The 24497-nt window shown below is 39.5% G+C and overlaps 1 protein-coding gene across 1 annotated transcript in view; it reads right to left on the reverse strand.

The window, feature by feature from the left end:
- Positions 1-24497, reverse strand: part of PCCA (propionyl-CoA carboxylase subunit alpha) — a 337509-nt gene that overhangs the window by 69587 nt on the left and 243425 nt on the right. Inside the window, exons 20-21 of the mRNA XM_020898588.2 lie at positions 18886-18984; positions 751-804 (exon numbers count right to left, since the gene is read on the reverse strand). Of these exons, the coding sequence (XP_020754247.1) occupies positions 751-804; positions 18886-18984 (153 nt within the window). The remainder of the gene's footprint in view (positions 1-750; positions 805-18885; positions 18985-24497) is intronic.

Raw genomic sequence — 24497 nt, forward strand, 5'->3', positions numbered from 1 at the left:
TAGGCGGAGAAATGCTAATTAAAACAATAAAGTACCTTTTTCACCAAATTATTTTGGAAAATTATACCATTATTAATACAGTACTTATAAACTCATAAGTAAAAATAACTGTGAAATTAGTTTCTTTTCACTATGTAGAGCTATATAATTTTGAAATTATTATTCAATTTCATTAGAAATGTGGACCTACTAGAAGAAGCTAGAAGGAAAACTGAGCAAAAACAAACAAACATAAAATATCAATTACCTGGAGTTTTTTTGGTTATGCCACCTGGCTTGTTGTGAGATCTTAGTTCCCTGACCAAAGATTGAATCCGGGCCCTCAGCAGTGAGAGCACAGAGTCCTAACCACTAGACCACCAGGGAATCCTCCAAGGTCACTATTCAAAAGCATCTTTTTATTTTTTTTTAATTTTTTTCAAAAGTATCTTTTTAAAATGTTTTTATCAAAAATAGGGAGAAAGTCTCCAGCAAAAAAAAAAAAAAAAAATACTTCAAAAACTCAACAAACTGCAAATAATTTTTTAAAATTATTTTGTCTCTAATAAGAAATAGCTAAAATTATTCCATTACGAGAATTTCCCCCACTTGTGAAAGAACCCATTTCTTATATAAAGACATCTCACTTAACAGCAAAACAAAACCATGGTGAAGCCAAGTTCAAACGTAAGGGCTAAAACCAGCTGATCACTTTTCCAGTCGATCTCTCTGTAAATTGAAAGAACAAAGTAACCATCCTTTCCTACTTACCACTGTGCCGAGAAACTGAATGCTCATGTTGCCCCCTGCTTCCCGAGAAAGACACTGGGGGGGAAAAAGAGACATAAAATGAATTCTCAGCCACACAACAACATGTACCTGAATGCTCACAGCAGCAGTACTCCTCATAGCCAAACCACCCAAATGTCCATCGACTGATAAATGAATAAACGAAACACGGTGTCTTCATGTGATGGAATACTATGTGGCCATGAAAAGGAACGAGGGGCTGATACACGCATGAAGTGAGATGCCAGACACCTCTTCCCCGGCTTGTTGCCCACTTATGCTGCTTCACTGGAGCAACGTCTATTCAAGGCCTTTGTCCAATTTTCAATCAGGTTATTTAATTTCCTGTTGTTAAGCTGCAAGAGTTCTTTACATAGTCTGGATATTAACCCTTTATCAGATGTATGACTTCAAATATTTCTCCCATTCTACAGGATGCCTCCTCACTCTGTTGTGCCCTTTGATACACAAACTTTTTAAAATTTGATATAGCCCAAAGTATCCATGTTTGCTTTTGTGCTTACGATTTTGGAGTTATATCCAAGAAATTACTGTCAATTCCAAAGTCATGAATTTGCCTACATTTTCTTCTGGAAGTTTTATAGTTTTAGGCATTATGCTTAGGTCTTTAATCCACTTTGAGTCAATTTTTGTATCCAGTGTGACATGAGGGTCCAACTTCAATCTTTCATATAACGCAGATCCAAGCTTTTACAGAAAATCTAGTGAATATGATCATCAAATTTATGTTTTCAACTCCCATTTATCCTAAGTTCAAGACTCATATAGTTATCTGTTAGTTGGACATCAATACTTGGATATCTAATGCACATATTAAACCTAACAAGTCCAAACAGAATTCTTGATCCACCTCCCCAAACCTGCTTCTCCTCTAGCCTTCCCATCTCAGTAAATACTATCATCATTCACTCAGTGGTTCATCTTCAATTCTTTAACATCCTTCACACCCAGTATCTAATCCATCTACCAATCTTTTCTGTCTTCCCGCCAAAATATATGTCAAATTGGTTCACTTCAAGTCATCGCACAGCTACCACCTTAGTCTACGCCAAAGGTTGACAAGTTTTTTTCTCCAAAGGGCCAGATTTTGCTAGATTCTTCTCTTGATATTTGCCTTAGTATAACATTATTTTGCAATTTAATCACCTTCAATTGAAGGGTAAGTGGAATATCCTCAATAGTACATTTATATAGATTATAAAATACGGAAGTATCCCTTGCTTTTGCATTGAGATTTGAAAAATGCTGTTGCAACTATAGTCCACTTCTTGTTTTGACAGCCCAAGGAGTCTAAAAAGCAACTTGATATTAGCTGTGACTCAAACATGAGTTGTCAAAGTGATTTGACCACAGTGTGCATTTTGCATGTAAATGCTGTTTTGTCTTACAATTTCAGTGTGAATTTATTAAGAAATATCATCAAGGCCGCAGCACAAGCTAATTTTCAAAGCTGTATGATATTCCATAATAGTGGCTGAGGACAGTTCTTTTTATTCAGATAAAATTCAATCTTGGTCCTGCATTAAAAAAAAAATCTCAACAAACTCCTAAGCCACTGAACTGATGTCAATAGGGGAAAATCAGGGCATTGAGGTGCTACATATGATAAAACTCCACAGACAGATAAAAATGAATAAAGGTGGCTGTGTTTTGGTAAAACTGTATTTATGAACTTGAAATTTGAATCTCAGATACTTTTCATGTGTCGTAAAACATTTTTCCCCCCAACCATTTAAAATGTAATACTTCCAAGCTTTCAAAAAAACCACTCTACTAGTGAACTGTACAAAAACTGGCAGTGGGCTAGATTTGACTGACTCCTCATCTGAACCATCATCAGCCCCCGCCCTGTAGATGACTGCCATGAACAAACAAATGATTTCCTTTGTCTCTACCACTGGTCCCCAGGAGTCCACCCGCCTCACACTAGCCCTTTTAAAGTACGTCTTACCATTCTTCTATTCAAACTATTCAAAAGTTTTGCAGTAGGAGTTGAATAAAATCCAATTCTCTAGGGCTACAAACATCCTATACGACCTGGTCCCTGTCTATCTTTGGCATTCTCCTAACTACACTTGCAGAGTGCATCATGAGAAACGCTGGCCTGGAGGAAGCACAGGCTGGAATCAAGATTGCCAGGAGAAATATCAATAACTTCAGATATGAAGATGACACCACCCTTATGGCAGAGAGTGAAGAGGAACTAAAGAGCCTCTTGGTGAAAGTGAAACAGGAGAGTGAAAAAGTTGGCTTCAAGCTCAGCATTCAGGAAACTGAGATCATGGCATCTGGTCCCATCACTTCATGGCAAACAGATGGAGAAACAATGGAAACAGTGACAGACTTTATTTTTTGGGCTCCAAAATCACTGCAGATGGTGACTGCAGCCATGAAATTCAAAGACGCTTACTCCTTGGAGAAGGAAATGGCAACCCACTCCAGTATTCTTGCCTGGAAAATCCCACGGACTGAGGACCCTGGTAAGCTATAGTCCATGGGGTCGCAAAGAGTCAGACACGACTGAGCAACTTCACTTTCTCTCTTTCTTTCTTTCACTTTTACTCCTTGGAAGGAAAGTTGTGACCAACCTAGACAGCGTATTAAAAAGCAGAGACATCACCTTACCAACAAAGGTCCATCTAGTCAAGGCTATGATTTCTCTAGTGGTCATGTATGGATGTGAGAGCTGGACTATAAAGAAAGCTGCTGCTGCTGCTAAGTCGCCTCAGTTATGTGCGACTCTGTGAGATCCCACAGACGGCAGCCCACCAGGCTCCTCTGTCCCTGGGATTCTCCAGGCAAGAATACAGGAGTGGGTTGCCATTTGCCGAAGAATTGAGGCTTTGAAACTGTGGTGTTGGAGAAGACGCTTGGACTGTAAGGAGATCCAACCAGTCCATCCTAAAGGAAATCAGCCCTGAATACTCACTGGAGAGACTGATGCTGAAGCTGAAATTCCAACACGTTGGCCACCTGATGCGAAGAACTGATTCATTTGAAAAGACCCTGATGCTGGGATAGATTGAAGGTGGGAGGAAAGGGGACGACAGAAGATGAGATGGTTGGATGGCATCACCGACTCAATGGACATGAGTGTGAGTAAACTCTGGGAGTTGGTGATGGACAGGGAGGCCTGGTGTGCTGCAGTCCCTGGGGCCGCAAAGAGGCAGACATGATGGAGCAACTCAGCTGAACTGACCGAGCTATACTTGCATTGGAATAGACCCTGAGGCTGGGAAAGGCTGAGGGCAGAAGGAGAAGAGGGCATCAGAAGACGAGGTGGATGACTGGATGGCATCACCGATGCAACAGATAGGAACTTGGGCAAAGTCTGGGAGAAGAGGAGGGACAGAGAGGCCTGGCATGCTGCAGTCCCTGGAGTCGCAAAGAGTTGGACACGACTGGGTGACTGAACAACAACTACACTGGAGATACTGACCTCTCTTCCGGCCTCCACACAAACCGGTCTGGTTCCTGCCTCAGGGACTTTACACTTGCCATTCTTTCTACTTGGGACTTTCCTCCCCCAGATGTTTGTAAGGCTTCCTCCTACTCCCCACAGGTTTCATCTCAATGGGAGCTATTCGGAGAAGATTTCCTAACAAAAGCTTCTCTCCCTACCTAAAGCTATCTCCCTAACCGTCTTCTATGAATTATCCTGTTACTGTCTTCATTGACCTTCTTAGCACTCAAATTACCTTCTGTATGTGTTCATGTGTTTGGCATCTAATCCCTCTGATACAATGTAAGTCTTGGTCACCGCTGTATCTCCTGAGTCTAGAACACTGCCTGAGTTGTACTGGCATCACCTTCTATGTAGGAGACGTTTACAAAATACAACCGTTCCTTTCCCTTACCCTACAAGGGTTGGGCTGATTCCAAGGCAAATAGAAGTAATTTTGCAATAGGTAAAATGAAAACAGGTTTAGAATTTATATTTTTACAAACAACTAAATTGTAACAATGAATATACAAACCATACATATAAGTATCAATAAGTTACCCTAAACTTTGCATTCAACTGAAAGCAAGTTAAAAGGACATGTATAAGGAGTCTCAGATTGTTCTCACTACAGCTGCTCTAGTCTGTGTACCTGAAAGAATCCACACCTGACAGATCTCGGCAATAAAGACAGATGTAACAGAAAACAGGGAAATAAAATTTCACTCAAAATTGGAATTTACTTTGCTACAGGAAACTGGAACATACACTTTTCTCACAGTCTAGAATTAAGACAATTTGGTTTAAGAATCCACAGAGAACAAAGAAAGCCCTCCACGCCTACGATGAGTCTGAGGCACGCCAAAACAAACACAAACTGGCCACTGGATTGGCTCAGACCAAAAAACAAAACAAAAATTAACTTATTTTCCTGAAACATATCCTACCCTGAAATATTTTCTCCAAATATTTCACCCCCTTTTCTATTTTAAGTGGCACTTCATAGCTAGATGAAAATGGCCTTCTTTTCTTATTCTAATAGTCTCCTTCAACATTTATAAAATATACTCCTTTTTCCCTTCTTTAAGGAAAAGAATATTTAAGAAGACTTTGTTAATGCAACAATTTCAACATTTGTTAGAATCAAATTCATGCACAATTAGCAAGACTGCTCACTCAAAAAAAAGCAAAGACAGTCACAAAGTTTTAAAATGCTCCAAAGATTATCTCTCAGATAATAAAATCAGAGGCAGTTTCACCTTTAAAAGTAGTCTTGCTGAACAGTAAGAGAAGAAACAGTCATAGTTGTCTCTTTACCCTCACTGATTCCCAACTTGATAATATGTTTTAAAGGCCATTACTATGGGATTGGTCTTATCGGTCTTCAGTGCAGCTGCCTGCATTATTTTCCATAATCAGTGTTTATACTATTCAAAATCCTCATCTTGTGGCAGCTACTAAAACATAATTTTCTACTTAACAGATAGCAGAGAAGAAAGAAGTATGTGTGTGTGTGGGGGGGAGGGGATTGAGAAAGACATTTTCCCATTACATTAAATTTTTAAAAGCAATTCCAAATCATAAAACACATGCCACAAGAGACAAGAAAATGGCTAAGCTTCTAGGCTACACTACAAAAGCAGGTAGACTTTCACTAAAATTAATATTCTGAATTATGGCTGTAAATATATCCCAGCTGTTAAATAGTGACTAAATTTTTTGAAGCACAGTGAAAGGAGCTATTTCTGTGCTACTGGTGGGCTTGTTTCTAAGATGTGTAACTGTAATTGATGTTTTCAGGAACGTGAAAAGGAGATGGTTAATAATTACTCTTTCATTTCCTACTTCATTAGGAAAAAATACCATCCTTTACTTCTTCAAGTTATTTATTTATATATCCTATACATTCTAAATAGATGGTTTCATATTACATTTGATGACTCCAGAGTAACCACGTGCATAGAGTTCAAAATAACAGCTAATTACTTCAAGGGAATGGGGGGGATATCTAAAAAATGTGGGGTACACTTATTTGGGGTCTAAAAACATTAAGACGATTACTTTCAATTTCACTTTTTCCTGGTAATGGTACAGTATAAGCAAAACGTAAGCTACTTCATTTAATTTTCTCATCAAAATATTCTTAACATATTTATTTTAGCACCTGTACTCATACATTTATTAGGATTAAAACTAAAGTTTGTTCTCAAAAGTTGTGGGAGTTATTTTAATCTAAAAACCAGAAAAAAGAAAACAACATTTTTCACTTGTCTTCTGAAATGGTGAGAAAATCCATTTTCTTTAGAAACAGAAAATCAAGGTTAAATCTTAAAAATCTATTCAAATTCTCTGTGGACAAGCATTTGGCAAATATATCACAGACATACACCCAACAAACACGATAACCTCTCTTCTATTACATTCATGTGCTTGTATACTATTCTATATTACAAAGGCCCACTGAGCATTTTAAGTTATCATGTTATATCATCTATTTAACACTGCAATCAATTCACAAGTAATCCATTTAATCTGGTATTCTGTAGTAAATAACACGAGATGCATGTGACACTATTCCAAATTTGTCTGCTTTAACATAGAAAATTTGTTCCACTTAGTTGAGTATCAATGACCTATTCAATGCAGAATGCAATAGGACTGCAATCAGCTTTGTACTGTTATTTATAATAAATTTATCTTCTCTTGAAAATATTTAAGCAAGAATATGAGAAATAAAAAGAAAAAAGCCTTCAAAGGTACACCATGAATAGCTGCACATCACACAAATGCGGAAATTGTTAAGACCTTAGCAGGCTCTCAAGATATTTTCAAAAGTATTTAGCTACTCTTCAGGCCTGTAGACAACCTGCTGTGAGCAGGTGGGGAGAAGAAATCAAGCCACACAAAGCAGCAGGCCAATGGCAGTTAGCAGGCTCTGCTTGCAAATGTTCAAACAATGTGACCACGCAAAATGAAAATCTAGTATGGAAAACACTAGCGAGAAACAATACATCAAATCCCAGCAGACAAATTACATTGTAAGAAACCGAAAACTGAATTGTTTATAGTAAAATTAAAGTGCTTCTTCAAGGCTTAAAAAAAAGAAAAATTACTTCACAGGAACAGACTACAGTCATAGGAATAATTTTAAAAAGTTCTACTTATCTGGCATGTTCCAGAGTAGGAAGGAGCTTGATGTGTGAAGAAAAGCAGTAAGCTTAACATGTATAGAACAGCAAAATCAGAATCTGTTTAGTTTCAACGCTTCAGTTATATGTTCCAGACAGGAAATCACTCCACTTTTTAAAAATTGTAGTAATTTCTATTAAGCTTCTAAATTAAAATTTTAAAAGGTTGTCACCTATATGAGAAATTTATCTTCTCTTTAAAAATAAATTTAGTTCATCTATTTCTAATTTTTAATGATAAAAACCAAAACTGTGGTTGAAATGGGAAGAAGAGCACTTTTGAAAAATGTGGGATTTTTTTTTCTTGCATTAACACCATCTGACTTACAAAAGGTTTTATTTGTGAGCCGTCTAACTAGCCACATATGGCTATTGAGAATTTGAAATGTGATTAAGGCAACTGAGAAAATAAATTTAGAATTTAGTTTTAAATGCAGAAGTAGTATATGTTTTTCTTTTAAACACAACTTCATTGTTTTGGTATTTTCCACTTTAATCATTCAATTTATGTTACTTTTTGTCATATATATATATATATATATATATATATATATATATGTCAGGTGTACACTTCATTTCTGATATCACATTAGTAATTTTTTAATATTGTTTCATGTAGAATGTTAACACTTTGGAAATACTGGGTTAAATAAATGGATTTTAAAAAGAATTTCAGTTGTTCTTGTTTTCTTAACGTGGCTACTAAGAAAACTCAAGAAGTGCAAATATGGCCCATATTAGATTCCTATTGGACAAACTGTTTCATTTCATAACTTCTTAAATTGGTAATTTGGAAATGAGAACATATCTTTCCACACTAGAATGAGAAAAGATTGTTAATTTCTCAGGTTATATCATTAAGACATATTTAATATGCACTATTACTAATAGGCTCCACATATACAGTGAAAATAGGAGGAATGCTCTGGTATATAACCAACAGTAAAAAGAAAATAGTCAGGAAATACTATCATTTTATTTTCATTGAACAATAATATTTGAAGGAAAATGCTTTAATTATTAGATGAAGACATGGATTTTAAAAGTTTTAAAATTCCAAAGAGGGCCTTCAGGGGTTTTTAAGGTTTCTATCCCCAGTTCTTTACTATAAATTATCTCATTTCAAAACATATGACCTCTTCCCCCATCAGATAAATGTTACCATTAGCTTTAGACTTAAAGTTATTAACAATGGTGAAAACGTGTGTCCAAGAGTATGATTCTCTTGAATCTTACGTATTTAAAATACATAAGGAAGAAAGAAAGTGCCATGTAGACATGTGGACATACTGGAGTAAGAGGTGGTGCGCACCATGCATAATCAGTGACGTTGGGGGAGACAGTGCAAACAAAGGGTGTGCATGCCTGGCAAAGGAAGAAATGATCAACAGTATGAGGTGGACCCTACTCAGTAACCATCAACAGGCGGTACTGATCGTCTTCAACAGTGCAGGTGCTCCCATGGCAAATGAAGGCAAACAGATAGTTGACTAGAAAGAAATGTGCTATATAAGCAAGATACTTTCGTGGGCAAGTTCCTGGGAATTCTGTTTCTCTTTGCTCTCACAGGAACTACAGTGATTCTGTATCTGCACAGACCAATCCGCCATGTTATCCAATAGAAAATGGATTTCACAAATGTTGGAAGATCAGGAATTAAAGAGAATTGATAAAATGGCTAAGAAGGCCACTTTATGCACAGAGCTTAATTTGACAAAGGCTTAGAAGAAATGAAATCTAAATCTTAAAATGAAGGCACAGATACAGCAGATTTATTTCTGAGATTAGAAAAATGAAAGATGACTACCCATTCATCCACCCACTCAACCATTCACCCAGTTATTGAGCTTTAACATGGGCCAGGAACTCAACAAGGAAATTCAAGGTCAAACCAAAACTGAAACAGGTAATTCAGATCAATTAAAACAATTTAGTCATTTATAAAATTCATTATCCAAATAATGGTTCATGCCAAAATACAATTTATTTTTAAAGAAATGAATGGATCATATTAAGTTCATGAGGCTTACCAATGAAAACAAGGAAAGAAAAAAGACAAATGTAACCTGATTGGAGAAGAAGGGAACCAACTACTAAAGCAAAGGTAAGGTTTCCTTCCCAAATATTAATATTTCATCATGTAATCAGATAAAGATGTTCAGTGCTCTTTCCACGTAGACACAGGGTGGTGGTGGTGAAAGTCGCTCAGTTGTGTCCGACTCTTTGGGACCCCATGGACTACACAGTCCATGGAATGCTCCAGGCCAGAATACTGGAGTGGGGAGCCTTTCCCTTCTCCAGGGGGTCTTCCCAACCCAGAAATCAAACCAGGGTCTCCTGCATTGCAGGCAGATTCTTTACCAGCGGAGCCACAAGGGAAGCCCAAGAACACTGGAGAGGGTAGCCTATTTCTTCTCCAGGAGATCTTCTCAACCCAGGAATTGAAGCAGGGTCTCCTGCATTGCAGGTGGGTTCTTTATCACTGAGCTATCAGGGAAGCCTGGGTTATCACAGAAGACTGCGTAGACACAGGGATTCAGCAATAAAACTAGAGAGGTGTTAAATATCCACATATCCTTAAGTAAGATGGTAGAACATGCTACCTAGCAGGACATGCTAGGCCAGAAACTAAGAGACCGCGAAAGCAGCAATTGCCCATTCCTACTTCAGGACAACAGGAAAGAGGTTAAAAGTTAATTAGAGGACATGAATTCTTAAGCTAAGAATTCAAGGTTGAAAACTTGAAGGAATTCATGAGACTTTCCTGATTTTCCATGACTTGTGGATTTTGAGGGACATGTAGGGAGGATAAGCAAGACTCCTGGTGACAGGAGAGAAGACAAGCCTGTGGCAAGGCACGCATGTGGCCCGGACGTGGATCACGGGGAAGAGACCCACACTGGGTGATTCTAAGAGACGCTGCCTACCAAGAGGGCCAGGAATCAGGAAAAGACAGAGCAGGGCATTGAGGGTTCTGCGCGTGAGGAATTCCTCCCGAATCCACAGAATGTCCTAGGAGACACCAGACAGCTTTGGGCATTTGTCATGCCCGGGAAGAATGAATACTATGTGCCTTGGTCAGCCTAGTTCCTCCAACAAGTTACCACTCACTCTTGCCTCATCCGGCAACTCCAGAGAGACCCCAGGATAGCAGATAGGAAGTGGAGGGGGATATAAACCAAGAAAGAAGAAAGCAACACTCTCATCTTCTCTAAAAACACTTCTCAGTCTGAGAAAGTTTACGATCTTTAATCGAGAGGTGTTTTTTGTTGTTTTTTTAATCAGTTTTGACATTACAATGAACTAGACTTTCAGACACATTCTCTGACAGATAGGCTATGACTTTGCTTATGACCTGACAGCAACTTTAAGGACTGTGAGAAGTGTATGTGAGATTATGAATGGGAGGAAAAAAATAAATTGAGATGATGAGTTTGAAGGAATGGTTGTAAGCAGCTTCTATTGGCAATAAAAGAGTTCCATTTATGCAATGAGTTGGCTACACAGTAAAATAGGAGAAATGGCAAGTATTGAGAAGTACCTTGAATGCTTTTTTAATGATGATGTAAAAAATCCTGTCCCACAATGAGATGCTGCTTCACATCCATTAGGAGAGCTATTACAACAACAGCAATAATCAGAAAATATCAAGTGTTGGTGAAAATGTGCAGAAATTAGTCCTTGAGTGGTGCTGGTAGGAGTGTAAAATAGTTCAGCTGCTGTTGAAAACAGGATGGAGCTTCTTCAAAAGATTACCCTAGAATTACCATGTGATCCAGCAATTCCAACTGAATGTATACATCCCTGAGAACTAAACGCAGGGACCAGGAGAGGTATCTGCACACCCATTTTCACAGCAATATTATTCACAACAGCCAAAAGGTAGAACAACCCAAAAGGCCATCAACAGATAAACGGATAAACAAAATGTGGTATGTACATATGTATTTTATGATAGATAATTAATTTTGACATGTGTCACAACATGGAAACCTTAAAGACATTGTGCTCACTGAAATAAGCCAGGCCCACACACACTCTGTGAGCGCACCCCCGTGAGGAGCCTAGGGTAGTCACATCCAAAGCCACAGACAGTAGAACAGTGGCTGCCAAGCACCGTAAGCCGGGAAAACGGGGGGGTGGGGGTGGGGGGCGGCACTGTTTCAGGGAACAGAGTTTCAGTTTGTGAGGACAGGAAAGTTCAAGAGATGGACAGGGGGTGATAGCTGCACACCAGTGTGAATGTACTTAATGTCACTGACCTGCACACCGGAAATTGGTTAAAACAGTAAATTTCATGTTTTATAATTTATGTATATTTTAGCACAATTTTAAAAATCCTGTTGAGGTTACAAAGTAGTGTGGAAGGAAGAAAAACCTTGATAAAAGTGCAGCAGATCTGATCTCAGACTGGCATAGCACTCTGGTAGATGACTGATGGGGGCTTCTCTGGAGGCTCAGTGGTAAAGAATCCACCCATGGGTGCAAGAGACACAGGTTTGATTTCTGGGTGGGGAAGATCCTATGGAGAAGGAAATGGCAACCCACTCCAGTATTCTTGCCTGGAGAATCCCATGGACAGAGGAGCCTGGCGGGGCTACAGTCCGTGGGGTCACAGAGTCGGACACGACTTAGTGACTAAACCACCACCACCAGATGATAGGTGGCTTGGCATGTAAAAGTACAGAATGCAGGGTTCACTTTCAAAACCTTGTTTTTAAAAGGATAACCATCTAACAGTGACAGACAAGCAAGGCCAATACAAACAAATAAAAAGAATAAAAGAAAAATGGTCAAAGCAGAAGACCGGTGCTCATGGGAGACAGGATTTTGTGGTTGCTATGGTACCCCAATGTATGCATGTGTGTGTGAAAGTCGCTCAGTCGTGTCTGACTCTTTGTGACCCCATAGCCTATACACAGTCTATGGCATTCTCTAGGCAAGAATACTGAAGTGGGCACCTTTCCCTTCTCCAGGGGATCTTCCCAACCCAGGGATCGAACCCAGGTTTCCCACATTGCAGGCAGATTCTTTACCAGCTGAGTCACAAGGGAAGCCCAAGAATACTGGAGTGGGTAGCCTATCCGTTCTCCAGTGGATCTTCCCGACCCAAGAGTCGAACCAGGGTCCCCTGCATTGCAGGCAGATTCTTTACCAACTGAGCTATCAGGGAAGCCCTACTGTATGCATAGAGAATTCAACAAACTGTCAAGTTCTCATCATCTGCTTCTCCCAAAGTCAGCCCTCTCTTTTCTGTACGCTGCCAGCAACCTACTTTAGACCCCATCACCTCATGAGTGAAGGAATACGAATATCTTCTACATGAACTCCTTTTCCACTTCCCCCTTCAATCCCATAACCCCTCTTTTATTATGAAGACACAACCTTCCACAACAGCATTCTGATGGACATTACTTTCCTCTGCAGAAAGTATCAGTGACATCTCCGTTGGAGATTAAAAAGCATAGACTCTTTAACCTTCTGTTTACAACTTGGCTTCTCCAACCTAATTTTCATGTGTAGCTCACATTACCTCCTTACTTGAATATTTCCCCATCCACCTCCCATTTCATGAACATGCAAAATCATCTCAAATATCATCTGAGACCCTTAGCCTACAAAAGACACACACAAACTCACAAACTTTAAGTGGCTAGGAATTCCCCAGAGACAAATGACAAATGAAAGTAACTGACAGCTCACAAAAGCAAATACAGTGACCAGAACTTCGTATTATGGAAAAAGTCACCTTTTTGGTGGCATAATTAAGAAACATTTCACGGAAACAATAAGCCTTTTAAAGAATTTTGGGGTTGGAAAGGTAAGACGGTGGCAGACTATTAATAGTAAGGAAGAGAAAAACACCACTAAAAGTAGTGCTGGTATAAGTGGTTTTCATGTTTTAAATAGAAACTATTTTAAAAACTAAACATTTTTAAAATGAAAGCGGGATCTTAACTCACACCATACACAATCAGCAATTCCAGAAGGATTAAGGGTTTAAGTGCGGAAAAGCACAACATAAAAGATAGAAGAAAATGTAGGTAAGTATTTTTATGAGCTCGAGGGTAGAAGAGGACTGTTTAAATAAATACAAACTACACAAACCACAAAGGAAAAGACTGAAAATTCTCATGCTAAATCTCAGATTCAGAACTTTACTTGTAGAACTTAAAAAGGTAAAAATACAAGCTACAAAATGGGAGAAGTTGCCTGTAACACAAATAACTGACAGGGGGGCTCAGGACACACAAATGTGGAAGAACTTCTGTGAACCACTAAGAAAAAGACAGTCAAATGGAAAAAAGGGCCAGGCTTCCCTGGCGGTCCAGGGGTTAAGAATCTGCCGGCCAAGAATCTGCCGGCCGGTGCAGGGGACACAGGTTCAATCCCTGCTCCAGGAAGACCCCACGTGCCGCAGAGCCCACGGGCCACAACTCCCGAGCCTGAGCTCCAGAGCCTGGCAGCTGCCACCACTGAAGCCGATGAACCCAGAGCCTGTGCTCCATGGCAAGAGAAGGCCCCACAGTGAGAAGCCCACACACGGCAACTCAGAGGAGCCACCACTCGCCACAGCTAGAGAAAGCCCACAAGCAGAAAGATCCAGCACAGCCAAGAAATAAAAAATAAATACATCTTTCTATTAAAAAAGGGGGGGGGGCCAAAAGCCACGAACACGTATTTTGCAGAAGAGAAAACAGTACTGTCAACAAAAATATTTTTTAAATGCTCATTGAATATGAAAGTGAAGTCGCTCAGTTGTGTCTGACTCTTTGCGATCCCATGGACCAGAGACTACCAGGCTCCTCCGTCCTTGGGATTCTCCAGGCAAGAATACTGGAGTGGGCTGCCATTTCCTCCTCCAGGGGATCTGCCTGACCCAGGGATGGAACCCGGGTCTCCCGCACTGCAGGCAGATTCTTTACCCTCTGAGCCACCAGGGCTTCATCAGGGAATACAGTACACGTTAAAACCTCAGAAAGTAAAGTGAACTCAGTCATGTCTGACTCTTTGCGACCCCATCGACTGTAGCCTACCAAGACTCCTCTGTCCATGGGATTCTCCAGGCAAGAATACTGGAGTGCATTGCCATTTCCTTCTCCAGGGGATCTTCCCAACCCAGGGATTGAACCCAGGTCTCCTGCATTGTAGGCAGATGCTTTACTCTCTGATCGCTCAGTCAGGAAAAACTTAAGTCACCTGGATATCAAGGGGTCATATGACGTGAAGAAAAACTGTTAAGGGCACAGATTCCTGTGTTTGAATTCTGGCTCTTCCACTTACTAGCAGAATGCCCTGGGCCAGCAATTGAGCCTCTACAAGCCTCAATTTCTCCAACTGCAACATGAGAAATAACAACAGCACATATTTCATTAAACTGCTGTGAGGATTAAATAAACTAAAGAAGTGCTTAAAACAGTCAGTGCCTGGCATGGAAAGTAAACAAAAGTGTTGGCTCATTATTCATAGTGCTAATATCATCTCCATCACTACTGGTAGCATGTAAATTGGTACAACAACACAGGAAAAACCATTTGGCATCACCATGTAAGATTAAGGATGCTTAGTCCCTAAACCCAGACATTCTACTGGCATATCCCTTGAAGAAACACTTATTTCAAGAGGAAATGTGCAGTAAAGAAATGGTCACAGAAGCATTGTTTGTGTTAACAAAATAAATAACACAAATGCCTCTCTAGTGGAGAAAGAATAAACAAACTGTGGTGTATTAATATAACTTAACAACATATAGCATGGAAATCAACTACATTCACTAGCATGGACCAAACTACAAACATAACACTGGAGGAGAAAGCAGCTCAGAGAAGCCTAGGCAGTGTGGTGCCATTGATACCAAGCCCAAGAACCCACGTAACTAAATAATACATTGTTTATTGTTTTAATCTGTATCTAAATATCCTGGTGGCTCAGACGGTAAAGAATCTGCCTGGGATGCAGGAGATCTGATCCCTGGATCAGGAAGATCCCCTGGAGAAGGGAATCACAACCCACTCCAGAGTTCTGCCTGGAGAATCCCAGGGACAGAGAAGCCTGGTGGGCTGCTGTCTATGGGGTCACACAGAGTCGGATACGACTGAAGCAACTTAGCAGCAACAGCGGCAGCTACCCCAAAAAATGTTCTTTCTAAACTCCAATTCTGTTCACATTGTCACTTCCTTAGTTAAGCTCTTCCATGGGCCCCACCGGCCTCAGAATGAAGCAGAATCTCTACTATGTAACTCACAAGGCTTCAAACCACTTGGCTCCTACTAAGTCACTTTACTCATCACTCCGAGCTTAATCTCTGATTGTTGTTATTTGGTCACTCAGTTATGTCTGACTCTTTGCGACCCCATGGACTGAGGCACACCAGGCTCCCCTGTCCTTCACTGTCTCCAAGAGTTTGCTCAAACTCATGTCCTTTGAGTCAATGATGCCATCCAACCATCTCACCTTCTGTCGTCCCCTTCTCCTCCTGCCCTCAATCTTTCCCAGAATCAGGGTCTTTTCCATTGAGTCAACTCTTCACATCATATTGGAGCTTCAGCATCAGCCCTTCCAATGAATATTCAGGGTTGATTTCCTTTAGAATTGACTGATTTGATCTCCCTGCAGTCCAACAGACTCTCAAGAGACTTCTCCAACACCACAGTTCAAAAGCATCAATCTTTGGTGCTCAGCTTTCTTTATGGTTCAACTCTCACATCCATACATGACTACTGGAAAAACCATAGCTTTGACTAGATGGACCTCTATTGGCAAAGTAATGTCTCTGCTTTTTAATATGCTGTCTAGATTGGTCACAGCTTTTCTTCCAAGGAGCAAGCGTCTTTTAATTTCATGGCTACAGTCACCATCTGCAGTGATTTTGGAACCTAAGAAAATAAAGTCTGTCACTGTTTCCATTGTTTCCCCATCTATTTGCCATGAAATGATGGGACTGGATGCCATGATCTTAGTTTTTTGAATGTTCTATTTTAAGCCAGCTTTTTCACTCTCCTCTTTTACCCTCATCAAGAGGCTCTTTAGTTCAGAAGATGCTCAACAGTCTTCTCCAACAGCACAGTTCAAAAGCATCAATCCTTCAGCACTCAGCCTTCTTTATGGTCCAGCTCTCACATCTGTACATGACTATAGGACAAAGGGTAATTTAAGGCAGTGGTTCTCACACTGTGGCCCCTGCAGCATGAACACAACCTAGGAACTCAGACATGCATGCCTCACCCACACCTGCTACACAAGAATAAACTCTACAGGTGGGTCCAACAACTTGGGTTTTACCAAGAAGTTTAACCTTCCACTCACTTCCAAAGCACCTAAGAGTCTGAGCGGCACTGGTTTAAAGCACAAGTGAGAGATAAACTAGTCTCTGCAGAACTCTGTGGGAAAATGAAAAGTACTGCACAGCATAGTGGTTAGAAGCACACATCCTGGGGCCCCAGGACCAAGGCTCAAATTTCTGCTCAGCTTCTCCCTGGCGCTGCCATCCCAAGGAGGTTACTGAGTTTGCCTCGGCACAGAGCCTACAGAAGGGGCTTGGATTGCAATCCTGGTCCTATTTCCCAAGAGCTGTGTGACACTAACCAAGTCATTTACTTTCTCGTGCCTCAGTTACCTCATTTACTAAAGTATAAATAAGAGTGCCTGCTTCATGTAGTTCTTGTGAAGAGGAAATGAGTTAACTTATGTGCTATGCTTAGAGCTGTACCTTATACCCATTAAGTGCTATTTATTACTCTCTTATTAATTTCACAGGAACACATTATATTTTAGAGATAAAAGAGAGTTGACACTGAGTACTAACGCCCATAGAAAGGAAGTAAAACTCATCTATTCTGATGAGGAAAAATTTTCCTAATCTTTTATTAGGTAAGTGACCTTTTTTTTTTTCCAGTTTACCACTCATCTCTCCGAGTTTACTTTTTCCCCAATGATGGAGCACTTAACTAGAAGCAAAGAATCAAGGGGTCTGCCTTGAGGGCCATTTATTTCATATTAATACTTCTTTTTTAAACAAAGCACTTATAAAGGATGAAAAGAAATTTAATGAGCATTATTCCTACACTTGGGAAAATATTCCTGGGGATTATTCCAAATACATACCTGGTGTTATTTTATCTAGAAACTTTGCATTTAAAAATGCTAGTAAGACACCCATATGCACAATCATTAAGAAGAACACTGAAAATACCATGGTACAAATATTTGGAGAGCAGGACTCTCTCTCTCTCTCCTCACTACCAAGAGGTCATGTACTATGTCCCCCAGAACAAAACACATGAACATCAGCCACAGCACATCCAGGGTAGAATATATTCTATTAACATAAACAGGTGCAACAAAACCATGTGTTCTGAAGACAGAATAAGTGGACGTCCCTGATAGGAAATTATACAGTGAAATTTTTCCAAGAGTCTCTTAGTGTTTAACCTCATACTTAGAAGATGAAAGAAATTATGAGAGAGACAAAACATGCCAGGGCAAGCCACAAAACCAAAGTCTAAATAGAGGGCTCAATACTGAGAGTTCATTGCTTCTTGCAATGACAAAGGTAATAAAATAGAAGCTTGAAAATGAGTTCAGCTATTAATATTTATTGAGATTCTAGAATCCCTTGCACCACAGTTTCTAATAGAAGTATGTATGAATCTGGGGTACATAATCTTTATCTGTGACTTTCTTGATTTCTCTAGGTTTAAAAAAAAATCAGTTTCCTATATAAAATCAAGTTAAGAGAATGCAAAAACATTTTCATAGAAAAGAAAAAAAAAGAGCATTTTTAATGCTATGGAGGGCTTAGGATTTTTATTTGCACGTGAGAGCCATGTGTTCTGTGCTATTCGGTTTTGTTTTTCCTGGACCTCAACTGTGTGGTGAGGTAAAGGAATTTTGGCAGAATCTGTTTTCATAATTTTCTACTTTCACACACAGGATACTGATTTCAAAGAACATTCAATCAATGCTAGATTTCAAGGCATATCCTCAATGCAACAACAAATTTTATACTGGGGGGTAAAGAAGGGTTAACAAATAATGATTACTTAATTTTCAAAAGGCACCCATGTGCCATGGCAAGTCAACCTGAATAGCTCATGTTTCTGTTGATATAATACCCCACAATATCAATTACAGAGGAAAGTAACAAAGTCATATTTTACAACTAAAAACCCACAATGGCAAAGAAAACTGCTAATCTTCTAATATTTTTAGAAAAGCACAAAGGATGCTTTATTTATACCAAAATATAATACATAACCTTCCTGGATCGCCTGGAAAAGGAACAAACTTTATTCCTCAGAACAGGATGTAACTCAAGAGCCTCTAAAACAAGAAGAAATGTTTCAACTATAAGATGCATGAGGTGGATAAAATGTAGCTTTCTCTACTGTATCTGTCAGTATTAACGACACAGGTACTGGTAAGGATATTGACGGGGCCCTCTAAGTAACTCATAGGAACATTTACCTGTATCGTCCTCTGAGTGCCATCAACGTTGACAGACAACAAGGGTGAAGCCAGGTTCCACGTGCTGGTCACATTTAGTTTCGACCCATCAACTTCCACCTGTTGTGACACCAAGGAAGACTGTTACCATGAAGAAAGACAGAGAACCGATCTCAAGTTCATTGCTGCATACAAAGCAGCAGCCATCTTAAACAGATGGCTCCCCAAACAACCTGTCATGTTTCCCACTCCCGCCATGAAAGACAGGGTCCAACAGGAGTCTTCTCAGGCATCTCTGGGGAGAGGTGAAGGGCCTGGGCACAGCTGCCTCTGGGTACTGATGTTTCAAGTGATTTCCAGTAAGTAACAAACAGCCTTCTAACTCTAAACCTATCTGGACATGCTACATTTACCGCAATTAGACAAGTAATGCATATAAATTTCAGTGACACTTTGCAACCCACACAACAGGGCTTGCATATAATATCCTCTCCAAGGACCAAGAAAGAACTTTTTCGGTGTTAATTTTAATGAAGGACTATGCATTGTTATCTTAATTAAACAGAAGCTTTAATTAGGCAAAATTCTTTGGCGTTGAATATTAAGTCTATTTGAACTTTGCAAACTTCTGTCATATTGTTGTCCATCATAAATGACTAATTTCATCAAGTCGCTATTCATGGAGTTATCCCCCAAAGCCCATAATCTTCTGAAACAGATATTCTTAGCAGAAACATTTGAATAGCCAAGTAAATAAAAGCAATTGAAAGGAAAAACAACTCAAAGCTAACTTAAAAGTATCATTCCTCATTTCTTCCTTTTCATTCACCCATTCCCTAATTCTTCAATGTGAGAGGGAAGGAAATATAACAGTATTTTACATAATGCTTTAAGTAAACAGCTTAACAAAGAGATATTTAAGTTTGCTGAGGTTTCAAAATAAAACTGTAGCACAGCCAAGATACATGATCCTTAACAATTCTTTCACTATCAATTCTGTTAAAAGATACCCACTAAAGTCAAAGGACACACAGACTTGTACTGTTTAGAAGAGTATGTGCCTACTACACATTTGGATTGTTATTTATGTATACAGGAGTGCCTGCTCAGTTCTGCGAACCCATGGACTTTGGCCCGCCAGGCTCCTCTATCCATGGGATTCTCCAGGCAAGAATACTTAAGACTGGGCTGCATTTCCTTCTCCAGGGAATCTTCCCAACCCAGGGATTGAACTGGCGTCTCCTGCATTGGCAAGTGGATTCTTTACCACTGAGCCACCTGGGAAGCCCATTTATGTATATATATTTCCCCTCTAATGTGGTCATGAAGTCTGAAAACAAAGACAGGTTACTGGCTATGTCATAAAGTATCAATAGGACATACATCATGCACTGGCTTGAATTTCCAGGTTTAGTGGCCTCTCTGCACACAAAGTAGAATTCAATTACAGGCAAGAAAATAACAACAGCTTTGGAATCACACTGACTTGGAACTCACTTAACATTGCTGTTTTACCAAATGAAAGCTGTGTACTAAGCTGGCGTATTTACTTCTCTGAGCTTCAGTTTCCAAACCATAATACAGTTAAAACAGCTAACTGAGAGGGTGCTAAATAAGTTAATATATGAAAATCTCAACCAATATGCTTGTCATGGTGGGTCATAAATATTTTCTCTCTTCCCCGTCTCTAATAATTTTATTGTCCTACCCTTAAAATAGTTTTAAAAATAAGGTCAGATAATAATATCTCATATATTACTTATATATTACTATCTCATATATTACTTACTATTAAACTATTACATGATAAAGATGTAAGAAGCAGAAAAGGCTGTAGTTTTGATTAAAGCAGCACTAATATCTTTTAAATCATGCTATTCAGCCCTTACCCCCAAATTAAGTATCTCCTTATGTAATAAAAGATTTCCAAAAGGAGCTCTCAACAGGTAAGAGTTTTACAAATAGTAAATGCTAAAAATGTCTTCTAATACTGAAATATTGCTTTAAAATAATTATAATTTTAGAGGGAGGCGGGAGGGGGGATGAGGGAGGCAGGAGGGGGGAGCGGGATGGGGAACACATGTAAATCCATGGCTGATTCATGTCAATGTATGGCAAAAACCACTACAATATTGTAAAGTAATTAGCCTCCAACTAATAAAAATAAATGGAAAAAAATTATAAATTTAAAAGTTTAGAAAAGTTCAACAATCAATTAAAGAAGTTTTGTTTGTGAAAAAGAGAAAGTTAGATGTTGCAAAGAAAGCTTTTGAATGGTAATCATTTAAAATTTGTAGTTGATGTTAATTTCAAGTCAGACAGGCTCACAGTGAAACCACAATCACCATCTTCCGGGCACACGAAGGGGAACTGAGAAAAGTAACTCAACCTACTCAGATCACCTTAAAGGAGGAGTCAGGTTGTTACATCCTGAAGCAAACCACTGTTGTGCGTGCATGCTAAGTCGCTTCAATCATGTCTGACTCTTGGCAACCCCATGGATTGTATTAATGTCTGAATAAAATGCGATATATTCACACAACAGCATATTATACACTTGGCAATTAAAATGGATGAAATACTAATACATGCTACAACACAGATGAACATTGAAAACATGCTACTGCAAGAAGACAGTCACAGAAGACCACAAATTATGTGGTTTCAAGGCAAACAGTAACCAGGGTTACAGGTAGCAGAAGCCTCTCTGATGACAAACAGGATCCACAGTTACTGGTCCAGGTCCTTGCAGCAAAGCCTTGTAGGGACACTGCGGTCTGAGTTCTCTGTCCCACCCCCACAGCTATGAGGCCAGTGTGACCACACTCCCACTGGCTCCTCTCACATGCACCCAGACTCCATGCCTCAGTGGAAGGAGAGGAAAGAGGGGAAGAAACCTAAAGTACTCTGGTGCCTAAAAGAAGCTAGCCAAACCAAAAGAGACCAAGACCCTGCTTATTAGCAAGCTTTTCTTCCCCCGCACCCCCTACTAAGGATCATATGTGATAAAGAAACTATACTTCCTTATACACCTGATAAGTAATGAGTGTAAATGTGCAAGCTCACAATCTAACTGAAGGGACAGCTCCAAATCCTAAACTAGGAAACAGGTCTGCAAATGTTAAGGGAGGATGGGAACATGCTGAAAGCCATCATATACCTCGTCAGCCTCCAAGCAACAAACAGATTTCTAAACATCAAACAAATGACAAAAAACCACCATAATTCTGAACAGCAGATGCAGATTCTACTGATGCTGTCATTAGATGAGTGGAAGCTAGATGTAAGTCTAAGCCATAGAGAGGCAGGGAATGTCTCTTTAAACCACAATCTAACACCACAGAGAGGTGGGGGCAGACATGAAGAATCCTTGTTACCATGCCAAACATATTGTTCACACCTAATTTTTCAGCCGAGGCGACCAAGTAGTAGACACAGAGTTTAAGTGACATTTCACTAGTACAACACTGAGAACGTGATATCAAGAACCACCCTGTCATTTCAATGCCAAAGCTAAGGGGAAATGAAATCGAGGGCAAAGGAAGTAACAAGTTTGAGACAAGAGTTAGGGTACCAGGCCCGACAAGGAAAAGCTGCAAGCTACCGATACTTACAGACAACCACCTACATGACTGCAACATAAATAATGATCAGAAAACAAACAATATTGGATCTCTGCACAGAATTTTCCCCAAAATTTGGGGGGGGGGGAGGTAAATTAAGAGCATTCAACACAAGAATTCCTCAAAGAAACACAGGAAGAGTTCAGATAAATAATTCTCCAAAGTCTCAAAGACAGTCGTAGGAAACGTGACCCTTCTTTAAAAAAAAAAAAAATGAGCTCAAAGAAGAAAAACAAAGGTTCAAAGAAGAGATTAAACAACAACAGAAGGAAATGAAAATCAAGCTGGTAGAACTTAGGGAAAAAATGAAGAGAAAAATAACATTATAGAGATAAAAGCCATGTTAAGAAGCACCAAAAATAGAATAAATGTGACTAAAAAGAAAGACAAGGACTATACCAATTCTCCTCCAAAAGTACTACAAGCAAAGAATAATAGGGACTTCCCTGGCAATCCAGTGGTTAAAACTCCATACTTTCACTGTCAAGGGCCCAGGTACAATCCCTGGTCAGGAAACTAGGATTCCACAAACCATGTGGTACAGCCCACCCCATGCCCACTGAAAGAAGAAAGAAATGTAGGTTAAAGGATATAATGGGGTATAGCTTTGCAAAATAAACAAAATATTAAATTTGTAGATCAATGCTCATCTTTAAGAATAAAGAAGGAATTATGTGGATATTTAGGCAAAAATAAAAAATCATGCACAAGTAAGGAAAAAATTCAGGTTGGCCTAAACTTGTCAAGAGCAACACTGATAGAGAAAACCACAGAGAGATGTGGTATAAGCACTAAAAAAATTAAAGATTGCCTCCCAACATTTTCCTTTTATACTCAGCCAACCTGTCCTTAGAGTGTATCCTAAAACATAACCTGCACCATATAAGAACTCAACAACTTCTTTAAAAATGAGGCATCTCCATACATAGATATGAAAACATCCCCAAGAAGATGCAGAATATTATATATAATATGCTATCATTAATTAAGAAAAAAAAAACCAAACATTAAATGTGTGCTTTTTGTTTTGTTTTGTTTTTCACTTTATAGCCACAGTGCACAGCTTGTAGAATGAAACTTAGTTCCCTGACTAGGGATTGAACCTGTGTCCTCAGCAATGAAAATGCAGAGTCTTAACTACTGGACAGCTGAGTTTGTGTTTTAAACACCAAGAACATCACTTGAAACGTGTGAGAGAATCAGCGTGGCTGAGAAACAGGAAAGGAAGGGAAGCTTGCTTTTCACTGCCAATCCACTCATACTTTTTGAATTTTACATAAGTATAAAAGTATATATGGATATGTATTTTATATATTAAATTTTTTTAAGTGAGGACAAGTGTAACTGCCTAATTCCTCATGCAATCAACACCTACTTTAGATCTTTCACTAATAGCACATAATAAATGGTAGCTGTTCTTTTAAAACTTCATTTTGGCCAACAGAGCAATCAGTTCAGTTCAGTCGCTCAGTCGTGTCTGACTTTTTGCAACCCCATGAACTGCAGACCACCAGGCGTCCCTGTCCATCACCAACTCCTGTAGTCCACCCAAACCCATGTCCATCGAGTTGGTGATGCCATCCAACCATCTCATCCTCTGTCGTCCCCTTCTCCTCCTGTCCTCAATCTTTCCCAGGATCAGGGTCTTTTCAAGTGAGTCAGCTCTTTGCATGAGGTAGCCAAAGCATTCGAGTTTCAGCTTCAACAACAGTCCTTCCAGTGAACACCCAACACTTTAGGATGGATTGATTGGATCTCCTTGCAGTCCAAGGGACTCTCAAGAGTCTTCTCCAACACCACAATTGAAAAGCAGTCAATTCTTCAGTGTTCAACTTTCTTTATAGTCTAACTCTCACATCCATACATGACCACTGGAAAAATCATAACCTTGACTAGACAGACCTTTGTTGACAAACTAATGTCTCTGATTGTTAATAAGCTGTCTAGATTGGTCATAACTCTCCTTCCAAGGAGTAAGTGTCTTTTAATTTCATGGCTGCAGTCACCATC

Source organism: Odocoileus virginianus, chromosome 8, assembly GCF_023699985.2.
Source record: "Odocoileus virginianus isolate 20LAN1187 ecotype Illinois chromosome 8, Ovbor_1.2, whole genome shotgun sequence".
NCBI classification, from domain to species: Eukaryota; Metazoa; Chordata; class Mammalia; order Artiodactyla; family Cervidae; genus Odocoileus; species Odocoileus virginianus.